This window comes from Echinops telfairi, unplaced genomic scaffold (genome assembly GCF_000313985.2).
Source record: "Echinops telfairi isolate 266 unplaced genomic scaffold, ASM31398v2 ScPeMD7_3;HRSCAF=10, whole genome shotgun sequence".
NCBI classification, from domain to species: domain Eukaryota; kingdom Metazoa; phylum Chordata; class Mammalia; order Afrosoricida; family Tenrecidae; genus Echinops; species Echinops telfairi.
This window is the reverse complement of record NW_022103899.1, coordinates 53923743-53936864: the sequence shown is the minus strand read 5'-3', so window position 1 is coordinate 53936864 and position 13122 is coordinate 53923743. Positions and strand designations below refer to the sequence as shown.

General features: G+C 43.1%; 1 protein-coding gene across 1 annotated transcript in view; it reads left to right on the top strand.

Moving 5' to 3' along the window:
- Positions 1-13122, top strand: part of COL4A4 (collagen type IV alpha 4 chain) — a 135041-nt gene that overhangs the window by 98937 nt on the left and 22982 nt on the right. The window contains exons 35-37 of the mRNA XM_045294258.1: positions 411-518; positions 1102-1209; positions 12098-12169. Of these exons, the coding sequence (XP_045150193.1) occupies positions 411-518; positions 1102-1209; positions 12098-12169 (288 nt within the window). The remainder of the gene's footprint in view (positions 1-410; positions 519-1101; positions 1210-12097; positions 12170-13122) is intronic.

The window sequence follows — 13122 nt, the reverse complement described above, 5'->3', positions numbered from 1 at the left end:
GATGGATGGGTGGGTAGGTGGATGGGAGGATGGATGGATGGATGGATGGATGGATGGATGGATGGATGGATGGATGGATGGATGGATGGATAGATGGATAGTAGAATGGATGGATGGGTTGGAAGGACTTGGTGATTTACTTCCAAAGATCACAGCCATTGGAAACCCTATGGAGCACAGTTCTACTCAGACACACATGGGGTTGTCACGAGCTGCAACTTGATGGCAACCGGGTCTGTACTGGAAATTGTGCCAATCCTGTGGGATTAGAGATGTTTCCATTTCAGTTTTTTCCTTACTTTAAAAAATGTACACATAGGAAAAGAAGAGTTTGGGCAGAAGTTGACAATTGGCTCAATATCTCCAAGAGCCACTGCAAATACTCAGATGTTTGACCCTTCTTTCTTTAGGGCATTTCGGAGTTCCTGGAGAACACGGCTTGCCTGGTGATCAAGGACCCACGGGACCAGCTGGAAGGCCAGGACTGCCGGGCTTGTCTGGGCCACCTGGGTGTCCAGGTACATTGAAAGAAAGTTTAGAGACCTGTAGGATATTCTTGGATCTCTTGGTGTTTAGGGAAGCAGCAGCCTTCACTTAGATAGTCTTGGATTTCTATCTAATGAATTTAAATATATATAAAATGATTTTTTCCTATCTAAATGATTAGATAGTCTATCATTTCTTAACACGAAGCTAGGCCTATCTCAGGAAGATTAGCCTAAGAATAAACCAGGAAAATACCTGCAGGGTGACTAACATGACACCACGCATCCTCACCCTCCCCATTTTACCTGCCATTCATAGATAAGCTGGTTTCCTTTTTTCCTTTCAGACATGAGTCAAATGTCATGTATATGGCATACTGTTTGAATGAGCCCTCTTCCTTCAGATCCTGCCCATTCAGAATAAAGGAAACATTTAAAAACATAATTGGCAACTTCATTTGTTGAGAAGCACACTGTTTCCTTCTGAGGTTAAAGATCTAGGAGGAAAAAAGTAATAAAGCAATGTTTCCCATAGCCCACATCTAAGAGTACAGATGGTTTCTCAGTTAATATAACTCATATTGTAGTGGCTGAAAAACACCCTTGTCATCCTCAGGTGATCGAGGAGTACCAGGGCTGAGGGGACACCCAGGAGAAACAGGGGACCCTGGACCGAGGGGCTTCATGGGCCATCCAGGGGTACCAGGTCCTCCAGGAATTAAAGGTAAGTCCACAGGAAGCCACCTATCAGAAAGATTCAGCCCACTGAGAGCAAATTCTTGGTGGGGCTTTCTATTTCTGTAAAGAGTTACAATCTCAGAGACTCACAGAGACAGTTCTATCTCATCCTATAGACCCTGCTATGAGTTGGCATCGACTGGATAGCAGTGAGTTTTTTCAGTTTCTTATACCCACAAGTGAGACTGTTCTTGGTCTTTTACCATAGATGCTGCTTACCCACTTTGATTGCTTCTTACCTACAGCTTCAGATGGTGCTTATCTACCTATTGGCCTGCTTCCTGCGAGGAAGTATCCAGAGGGATGGTGCTGCCCACTCCTCTCTGGAAACTTATTCTTGATGTTCAGTTATTTAAACTCCTTCTAGATGGTTGAACTCCTATTATGGCTGAGATTCTGTGTTCGGTGTCAGATAACAATTCTGAAGAACGTTGGTGCAGCTCCTGCCTGCATGGAGCTCACAGGCTTATAAGAGAAACTTAGACGTGGAATATGCATACGTAATGAAGTGCACTGATTGATTGTGATCAGTGAAAGGGAGAGGTGCTATGAGGAAAATCAAAATTCTACAACCCTGATATTTATTTTCTTTGTCAGATAACGAAAAATGTTTCCCCCAGCTGAACTCTTTTGGCCTCTAAGGTAATAGTAGACATGGTTGTAAGAGGTTAAAATATAAGTCCAAGTATTATAATAATATACTATGTCCTTTTTATTAGCACATCTTCATGACCTCACTAAATGGTACTTATTGCTCTATGGTCCATCTTCAACTAGGTGTTCCAGTGTTTTAGAAAAAGTATTTTTTTTCTATGTCCATCTATCACATTTGTTTATCTAGAGGGCTTGTCTTAGTTATCTAGTCCTCCTATACCATGCATGCCACAATGAATGGTTTGAGTAGACAGAAATGTTCTTTCTCACCGTTTGAGAGGCTGGCAGTGCAAATTCAGCATTCTCTGTGTTGGCTCTCGGGGAAGGCCCTTGCCTGCTCGCAACATCTGTGGGTCTGGTGTTCCTTGGACATGCACATGTATCTTGGCATCAATCTTTCCCTAGGTCTGTGAGGTAATCAGCACTAAGGACCTTGAGTCCAAAAATCCATGCTCTGCCCCTACCTCATTTTTCTTGGTGGCAGGTCTCTCAGTCTCTGCTTGCTTGTGTATTCTCTTGAGTCAACAGAGATTGACTCAACAAATAACCTAATCTTTCCTGACTGCAGAGAGAGCAATGGGGGCCTGCAGGATGTGCCCTATGGTACCCGAGGCTGAGGACTAAAAGGATGTAAGCAATGTTAGGTACGCAGGTACTGGGAACTCTGAAAGAAACGGGGATTGGACTGATGAATTATAAAGGTCCTGGCCACTATTTAGCACAGAGACATTCATCTACTCTAGGTCAGGGCATCAGGTAGACTTGGAACTGTTTATATGATCTTATTTTGGGGGGTGTCTATCTATATAAGACAGGCAGGACAAGCAACCCATGGAGACAGCAACGGGAATGACAGTTCCAGCAGGGGTGGAGTGGCTGGGAGGGGAGGAGGCAGAGGCAGGTGAGGGGGAAGCCAATACTGACAGGGACAGGGACTAATAAGGGTTAAAAAATTGACAGTGAGGATGGTGCAGAGTTCCCGGTCGAAAAGTGTCTGAGAGGAATCACTGAGAGGTGAATGATGGGTAGGCATAATTGTGGGCAGGACGAAAGAAAAAGAGGAAAGCCAAAAATTGATATGTAGGCATAAATATAGATATCTAATTATGTAAATATACAATTATATAAATATAGGTGTATTTGTAAATACACGTACATATATATAAATTCAATAAAGAAGCAGATGGACTTTGGGCCTGTACTAAAATCTAACTAAGTACAAGAAGGGTTTGTTCTAATAATGTGGCACTGTATGATACTCACCTTCCCAACACAATTGCATAAGCAAATGTGGTGAAGAAAGCTGATGGGGCCTGGCTGTTAAAAGATACAGCAGCTGGGATCTTAAAGGCTTGTAGTCAAACATGTGGCCATTGAGCAGGGAATCAACAAAGCCCACATGGAAGAGTCACACCAGCCCGTGGGATCATGAGGTGTCGATGGGAATCAGTATCAGAAGTTCAAAAATAAGCAATCAAATGGGTATGAAGGAGCATGGGCAAAGTGGAGACCCAAAACCCACCTGCAAGACAATTGGACAGGCCCTCACAGAGAGGCAGTGGTGGGGGTGGGGGTGGGGGGATGAGGAATTCAGGACATAGTGTAGCACAAATGAAACTCATAACTATCCTCTGGTTCTTTAATATTTCCTCCCCTTACTATTAAGGCTTATGTTTCACCTCATTAATACTATTAGACCTAAGTATGTTCAGGTATAGAAGTAAGATCATTTGATACAGGAATGCCAGGATAGATGACCCTACAGAAGCAGCAACAGGAGTAATGATTCCCTGAGGACACGGGAAGACAGGGGTGGGGGGGTGGGGAACTGAGAGCAATAATGACTATATAAGTTCACTCAAGGGGTGTGAACGACAGAATTGTAGGTGAAAAAAATGTGTGTGTGTGTATATATATATAGTAATAATAATAGAATATTAATAATAATATATAACAATAACAAGTGTTCCTGGGGGGAAGGGTAGGAAGGGGAGGGGACAAAGGGGAACTGATTTCAAAGAGTCCAAGAAGAAAGAAAATGTTTTGAAACTGATTGTCGTAGCAATTGTACAATTAAACTAGAACTATTGGAATCATGGAATGTTTTGACATCTGTAAGAGTTTCCAATAAAAGGAGGAACTGAAGTTTAAAAAATAAAAAGAAATAATCCTATAGATTGTATACAACCCCATGAACATAACTGTCCAATCCTACCTTATTAAGATCATAGAGGTTAAGATTTACCACCCATAGAATAATTATATCAGATCACAAAGTGGAGGATAACTACATAATACTGAGAATCATGGGCCAGGCATATTGATGCATATTTGGCAGAGAACACAATTCAATCCAAAATACTCATTAAGCAGAATATAATTTAGAGAAGCAAAATAAAACTATTTCTTATATTCTTGACATCCAATAGATACCCAATACATCTGTTGGTCAGTTGTCTGAATAACTAACACATGGATGAATGGGTAAATAGAAGAAAGAGCAAATAAATTGGTAACTTTGAGGGTAAGGGTCTTCACCTAAGTCAACAAGTGAAGGTTTTAAGCTTTACTGGTTGGATCTCGGGCTTCGAGGTGTTGGTGGTATAGTGGAGAGTGTAGCTACCTTCCAGGAAGTTGACCCCCGTTCTGTTCCCAGCCAACACACTTGGTTGATACTTAAGGAGCCTTGGTGGTATAGTGGGCTGCATATTGAAGTGCTAACTGCAAGGTCAGTGGTTTGAACCCACTAATTTGTCCATGGGAGAAAGATGAAGCTATCTGTTCATACAAAACTTTAAAAGCCTCAAACACCCCAAAGGGCAGGTCTACTCTATCCTATAAGGTTCCTATGAGTCAGAATTGATTTAATGACAGTAGATTTGGGGATTGTGTTTCTGTAGCCAAGGATCCTCTATCTCCTTTTTATGTGGCTTCCACCAGGGTCTTGGAGTCACACATATGCTGTGGGAAATGAAAAGTAGCGCCCCTTGCTCTGGACTTAGCACTTGATTTACTGTGCAAGCCTGAGTTATATTTCCACACTTGCACCCCTTCACTCATCACCTTGCTCTCAAGTAGTTCACATTTGTCAGAAGTCAAGGCGTGGTCTTTGTTGCCTAGTGCCAGCCCCAAAGGAGGGAGACGCTTTGTGTTGGGGTGTTGGTACAGATGAACAGTGTGTCTTTGCAGCTAAAGCACCGGGCAGTGTTTCATTCTATTGTATGTAGGGGTCACTAGGAGTGTGAGCAGACTCAGTGGCGCCCAACAATAACAACCACAACATAAACACATTGCTTTTCTCTCAAATGGTGAACTGTGTGTACTGTTCTATACATTTGGTGATGTTTTAGTTTTTTTTTTTTCAGCAATGTGAAATCCAGGGACTTGTGATAAATGGGAGGTTTGGGGTAAAACTGCCATGTTATTTTCAAACTTTCTCTGGTGATGTGGCCGGTTCACCCCTCTGAGAATCCCTATGGACCTGGTAGGATTTCGAGGGTTTGTTTTGCTGACATTTCTTTGAGTGTCTGGAAGAGAAGGTTGGAAATGAACTAGATGAGAACATTTCCCATTGTCATCATCCCGCTTCTTCCTACCCTCCCTGTGTCAAAAAACAGCAAAGGCTGGATACCATCTACCGGATGAGGTTATATCTTGAGTCCATCCCCTTTGAGATATCAAAACGACGCCTTCTCTATAGGGGTTGCCCTTCCAGGAGTCCAGTCCTCTGGTTTCCCACGCTTCTTATCAGATGTGGACACCCAACAAGGGTATATATGCTTGCAGCTTGAAATCTCAAAAGGAAGCCACCTTCAGCATTTGTTTGTTAAAACTGAAATCTGATCAAATGCAAAGCAGGACTCCACACCCATCTGGCCTGTGCTAGCAAAGCAAACAACCCCAAGTTCAGCAGCTGGTTTAGTCAAACAAGATCATCAGCCCCCTTGACTTATTTAGAACATACTTCAAATATTTAGTTTCTCAGCTCTAAGTGTTTCTGCTGGAGTGCAGTTCATTTTTGCAACAGCGGGATAAACTGCGCCGAGGAACTCTCATTGCAGGGGCTTCCTATTTAAGGAATGCATTGCACCGTTTTGTTTTGTTCCAACCCTGGTGGTCCTGGGGCCTTCCTACAGGGTCAGGTCATCATTGCCCGGCCAGAAAGCACCATCGCAGAGGTAGGAGACTCGGATAAAAGGACGGATGCATGTACTTGTCTCCTAACCTTTTCTTTTTTACCAAACTCGCTGTTTCAAGACACAGCCTTAGGATGTGTTTAGAGATGGCTTTGCGTGTCATTTTGCTATGGGACCCAATCTCTTACTTGTTAGTTGCTGGGTTTTTGTTTTTAATGCATCCCACTGAAGTATGCAATTTCAAGGGAAGGACACACTGATAAAAGTGACAAGAGCCTGTGTCATTTTCCTCAAGCTGGGGACATGTGGCTATGCCATCAAAACACCGGTAGAGAACGTGTTCCTATTAGGAGGCCATCGAAGTGATTTCAACGCCCAGCAACCCCGCGTCACAGAGCAGAACTGCTCCATTTGGTGTGTGCTGCTCACCACAAGGCCAGCGACTCCTTGGGAGAAAGATGAAAGTAGTTTGCCCCCGTAAAGATGTCCAGTCTTAGAAGCCCTAGGAAATGGTTCTGCTCCATCCAACAGCATTGCTGTGAGCTATAAAAGGTTTGGAGCAGTGCATTTGTTTTCTTTTGAGGGATGTCTCGGGATGGGAAGTGTACAGTGCTAAGATTAGGACCCACCACTTGTCTGTCAGCTTGTCATTATGTGGTGGCTTGTCTGTTGCTATGATGCTGGACGCTGTCACAATCAATGCTCAGGAAAGCAGCTGCCAAGAGACCCAATGACGCATTGCATTGGGCAGATCTGCTGCACGAGACCTCTCTAGAGTACTGAAAGGCAAGGATGCTACTTTGAGGACTAAGGTGCGCCTGGTCCAAGCCATGGTACTTTCAGTTGCCTCATAGGCATGCAAAGTTGGACATGAAATCAGGAAGACTGACATTAAAGAGGATGTTACAGAGGGAAAATGATGCATTTGAATTGTGATGCTGGCATCGAATATTGAAATTTTGGCATAGACGGCCAAAAGGACAAACAGATCTGTAAGCAGTGAGACCAGAGTGCTCCTCAAAGGCAAGGATGGCGAGACTTCATCTCACATACTGTGGACTTGTCAGGAGAGACCATTCCCTGGAGAAGGACATCATGTTTGGTAGAAGGGTAGCGAAAAATAGAAAGGCCCTTATTGATACAGTGGAGGCAACACTTGTGAGGATGGCTCAGAACCGGACAGTATCCCCTTCCCCTTCCTCTTCCTCTTCCTCTTTTCTATATTGATGCTTTTTTTTTTTTTAAATTATTTGATTGGGGGCTCGTACAACTCTTATCACAATCCTTCCATCCATCCATTGTGTCAAGCACATTTGTACATTTGTTGCCATCATCATTTTCAAAACATTTAAGTACTCCCTTCTGTTGTGCTCAGTTCACTGTGGGCTGGTTCGATGGCACTTAACAGCAACAACAACAAAAAGACTAAGACAGTCAAGGCAAATAGGGACCAGTTGGGCACCTTATTAAAAAGATAAGCCTGCGTAAAGACTCCTGGGAGACAGAGTAGAATTCTCAAACTTTAGGACAAAAGAAAACCTGTCAGAGTGGTCTCCAACCACCCCTAGCTGGCTGGCTAATACGAGAGATGACTGGCTAACCACAGTTACAGTGAGGGTGGAGACATGGCCACTCACAAGAATGAGAGTGAGCCTCCCTCTCCAGGGAATAAAGTGGGACATAGCCTTCAAAGATGGCTACTCAGTAGGATGATGACCACGGGGATGAATTAAAAAGTCCTCCCTTCCAAGGAATGTGCCATGTTAACTTAATTACCCTCATCTGTACTGTACAGACGACTCTACGCAGGAATGATTTTCAAACTTAGAGGTGGGGTGATTTCAAGGAAGGTTCTCAATAACAAGACCCAAAGTACTGTGCAAACCTTACCCAGATGGAGCTGCATTCAATTTAGGAAGATAACATTGGGTCAGGGGACGGTCGGCCAGTTCCACCATGGTGCAGGGCTGGGTTGGGACAAGATCGGGATGTGTTCATGTGACAATGGAGGCTTGGCAGAAGCTGAGACCTTCCACCCTGAGCCAGCTCTATCAAGCCATCAATCTCGGTGGCTCATGCTGGGGATCAAAACACGCTGGAATAGCAAAGTGTTCTCAAAGAAATTTATTGTCCTTTCTGATAGATTGCAATAACTATCCAGATTTGGCAGCGGAAGAAGGTCTGTGTGTTCTTTTGGGGCTGTTAGCTCATGAATAGAAAAGAGGATTGGAAAATATAAGCTGAGCCAGAGTTGTTCGGAGTGGTTGGGAAATAAGAGCTTTAGAGAAAAGAAGGGTGAGTTTCCATTTTTTTTAGGTGCAAGACAGTATGGCCCATTAAAACAAATCTGGAGTTTAGATTTCAAAAAGAATAGCAATGATCTGCTTTGAGTACTCATGATAAGTACTTTGGGAGGATTGTATTTATCTTGAATACTTACTGTGTCTCTATCTAATAAGAAGTTCATGGAGGGCTCGCTTTAATGAACAGATAATTAGCACTTGAATTATCTATACATGAATGGATAATATCCCTAAGTCTTATTCCTCCTCTAAACCTATCAAATAAAGCTCTGATATGAAAAATGAAATTCTAATCTATTCTTCATTATAACTCTTTCTCTCCACCTATCCAATCCCTCTGCCCCCTCTGTCTCATATTTTGTCTCACTCTCTCACTCACCTAACGACTGTTTGTTGGACACTTCCTGTGTGTCAGGAAATATGCTGTGCTGACTTAGAAGGACTCTTAGGACCTAATGTACACAGTTGACATGGCCTTGAATGGGAGGGAGAATCACCTACAGATAGGACCTCATTACAGCATGGGAAGTGCCCTGGCGCACATGCAACAGAGGTATCAGCAGAGAGGTGCTGTTTGCATGCTCAGTCATGGGTGTCACTATTTCAAGCAGAGGGCCATGCTCCTAAGCAGAGGGAGAACACTGGGTTCTTTAAGTTGGCATTATCCCACTGATGCCACCACCTTTCTTCTGAAGCGTCTATCACACAGTAGCTGACTGTGGCCCCAAGGCGTGCTCAATCTTGGTTGAGAAAGAACAGCTTCTGAATAGAAGACCCAGTGATGAAGTCCAGAGGCTCGCTGGCTTAGCCAGGGTCTGGAGAGAAGACGTGTTCCCCAAATTAACAAGTCAGAAAGATGCGTGTGATTTCTGAATAACAAGTACCTGCCTGCCTTCTCCCTCCTCTGCTCAGTCCTCCTTCCCAATTTTGTCCTGGACATTTAGGTCATGCTCACTTGAAAGGAGATGCCTGGTTAAAATTTACTTGGAAAAATTAAACTCCACTCAGAGTCTATTGAAGGAACACCGTCTGAACCATTTCCCACTGGAAATGCTCAGTGACAATCACAGAGGTGAAGCCAGGCTGGTAGACATCCTTGCAGAGATGTCTGATAGAAGCTTCCGAAGGACCATACTGGTGTCAGTGGGATAATGGTTCATGAGAGCAGTGTTTTCAGCGGTCATCAGAAGATAATTTCGCTTCTGTGAAAAGGTATCAAGAAATCGTCGTGGAGAATAGCTGCAGCCAAACTTGACCCGCAGCTTGTCCTTGAGTAGCACCAAACCCAGTGCTATCCAGCTAATTCCAACTCATCATGACAGAGCCAGAGCCCGCTTAGACATGAATGAATCTAGCAACAAGTGGGGTATGTGCTGTCCAGAAAGTGATGGTGCAGAGGTGAAAGCACTTGGCTGCTAACTAAAAAATCAGTAGCTCAAACTCCATGAGAGAGAGCAATCCGCTTCTGGAAGGATTTACAACTTTTTTAAAAATTTTTAAATCATTTTATTGGGGGCTCTTACAGCTCTTATCACAATCCATGCATCCATCCATGTGTCAAACGCATTTGTACATATGTTGCCATCATCATTTTCAAAACATTTTCTTTCTACTTGAGCCCTTGGTATCAGCTCATTTCCCCCCTCCCCCTCCCTTCCTCCCTGCCTCATGAACCCTTGATAATTTATAAATTATTATTTTTATCATGTCTTACAACTGCTATCCCCCTTCACCCACTTTTCTGTTGCTCATCCCCCTGGGAGGGGGTTATATATCAATCATTGTGATCATTTCCTCTTCCACCTTCCCCTTCCCTCCTAGTATCACTACTTTCATTTTTGGTCTTGAGGGGTTTATCTGTCTTGGATTCCCTGTGTTGTGAGCTCTTATCTGTACCAGTGTACATGCTCTGGTCTAGCCAGATTTGTAAGGTAGAATTGGGGCCATGATAGTGGGGGGAGGAAGCATTAAAGAACTAGAGGAAAGTTGTATGTTTCATCAGTGCTATACTGCACCTTGACTGGCTTGTCTCTTCCTTGGGACACTTCTGTGAGGGGATTTCCAATTGTCTACAGATGGGCTTTGGATCTTCACTGTCCTCCTCCATGTTCACATTGATATAATTTTTTGTTCTGGGTCTTTGATGTCTGATACCTGACACCACTGATACTTCATGACCACACAGGCTGGTGTGCTTCTCGCATGTGAGCTTGGTTGCTCTTCAGCGAGATGGCTGCTTGTTTGTCTTCAAGCCTTTAAGACCCCAGATGCTATATCTTTTGATAGCTGGGCACCATCACCTTTTTTCACCACATTTGCTTATGCACCCACTTTGTCTTCAATGAAGACAACATGTTCTTGCATTGAGGGTTTGATCAAATGCAATGTTGCCGAGAGGAATTACTGAAACCCAAATGAAAGTCAAACATGATAGTGGGACAAGAGGAAAGTAAAAGGAAATACAGGAAAGAACTAGGAGGCAAAAGACATTTATAGAGGTCTAAATACAGGCATGTACATATGTGAATATATTTATCTATAACAATAGGGAACTATATCTATGTACATATATTTATATGTTAAGTATTAAGTTAGCATGTCTATTCATATAGGTGAAAACAACAGGGCCAATGGCTCTGGGGAGACATAGGAGAGGAGGAGGTAGAAGAAAGGGAGGGGGGAGCCAACAAACCCAGAGTTAAGGGAACAATAAGAGATGTAACATCGATGGTGAGGAGGGTTTAGAATGCCTGATTGGGTTTGATTAAGTGCAATATAGTCGAGAGAAAATACTGAGAGTCAAATGAAGGTCGAACATGATAGTGGGACAAGAGGAAAGTAAAAAGAAATAGAGGAAATAACTAGGAGGCAAAATACATTTATAGAGGCATAAATTTAGGCATGCACAGACCCCAGTTCTACTTTGTAAATCTGGCTAGACTGGAGCATGTACACTGGTACAGATAAGGGCTCTTGACACCCGGAATCCACGACGATAAACCCCTCAGGAACAGCAATGGGACTAGGGATACCATGATGGCAGGGGGAAGGTGTGGGGAGAAAAGGAGACCACCTACAATGACACACAGTTCCCCAGCCTACTCCCCAGGGGGATGAACGACAATAACATGGATGAAGGGAAACAGTGGGTGGTATAAGATAGGAAAGTAATAATAATTTATAATTTATCAGGGGGTCCATGAGAGCTAGAGAGTGGGGGAGGGAGGTAAAAAAAAAAGAAGAGCTGATACCAAGGGCTCAAACAGAAAGAAAATAATTTGAAAATGATGAAGGCAACATATGTACAAAGGTGCTTGATACAATTGATGTATGGATTGATTGTTTAAGAGCCCCTAATGAAATGATTTACTTAAAATAAAATAAAAAAACAAGGGAGGTGCTGTCAGCCATCCAAACAGATGAGTTTGAAAAATGTTTCCAAGAATGGAATCATAGATTTGACAAATGTATTAAGTTAATGGAGAGTACTTTGAAGGTGATAAGGTTGTTTTGTAGAAACATTTAAATGCATAGCTTCAAAGAAAAAAAATTCCTGGTTTTTTTGCGGGGGAGAGTTCCCCCTAGTACATGTTAAGGTGTCTTGACAGAGAACCTCCTTCAGGTGAATGTGCTAAATAACCATGCCTTGGCCTCCAGCTCTGATCACAAGGGATGTCCATAGCTCAAGATCTGCCCATCTTTCCCAGCAGTGCACTCTGCTGGGTGGGGGTGTCCAAGGTGCCCTTTCTCATTTGGGTCACTGGCTTGTGATGCCTTTCAGGTTCCTTGGGATCTCCTGGCTTGAACGGCTTGCATGGTTTAAAGGGCCAGAAAGGAACCAAAGGTGCTTCAGGTAAGGTATCAACGTATTCGGGCCTTTCTCTAGTGAAACAAGTAGCTCTCTGCCTGTTTTTCTGCACGTCAGGACACCGGGGGAGCTCATAAGAAACTGGTTTATATTAGAGGCATGGTATTGCAACTGTTTTCGGTGCTGAAGATACAGAAAAAGGAAATGTGAGAGAGAGAGCTATTTAAGTGATTGGTTAACAGTGCTGTTCACTGGTATTCCTTGGGAGTCTCTCTCTACTAAAATTAATGAGTAATTGATTAAGGTGGGGGGGGTAGAGTTCAAATCGTCACAAATAACAATATATATATAGGAGTGGAGGTTCTTGATTTTGAGTTGTGTGAATTTGAACGGGTGTGCAGATTGCTCTCAGTGTAATCATGCCAAGTACAACCATGTGGGTCTAATTAGCACATTTAGCTAAAATGAATTGCATGGCCCAGTTGTTATTTTCGCTATCACAAATAGGCCAATTTTCAACAGGCGTTGCATTTTGGCTTCTCCAATTATTTTAGAACAGTGTACATTTGTTGCAGGACTTGCTCAGAAAACTAGCTTCTGGTCAGATAAGGTAGCTAGCAGCAGAGAGGTAGATTGGAGGGACTATGGGGGACAAGGTAGAATTGGTTTAGTAAGTTGGAATCTATTGTTGACTGGGTACAAAATCTTTATACTGTTTGGAAGAGGAAGAAATCATTTGGACCACTTAGGATTCATTTAAGGAACCCCGCTGGCACTGTGGCTTAGACGTTGAACTGCTAACCACAAGGTCAGCAGTTCAAATCTACCAGCTGCTCTGAGGAGAAGCTGTCTGCTCCTGTAAAGATTTATAGTCTTGGAAACCCTGCAGAAGGTCACTATGAGTCACATTAGACTCGTAAGTGGACTAACTTATTTCATCCTCTCCCAAACTGTATAAAGATTTTGTATCCGGTCAACAATAGGTTTCAAATTACTGA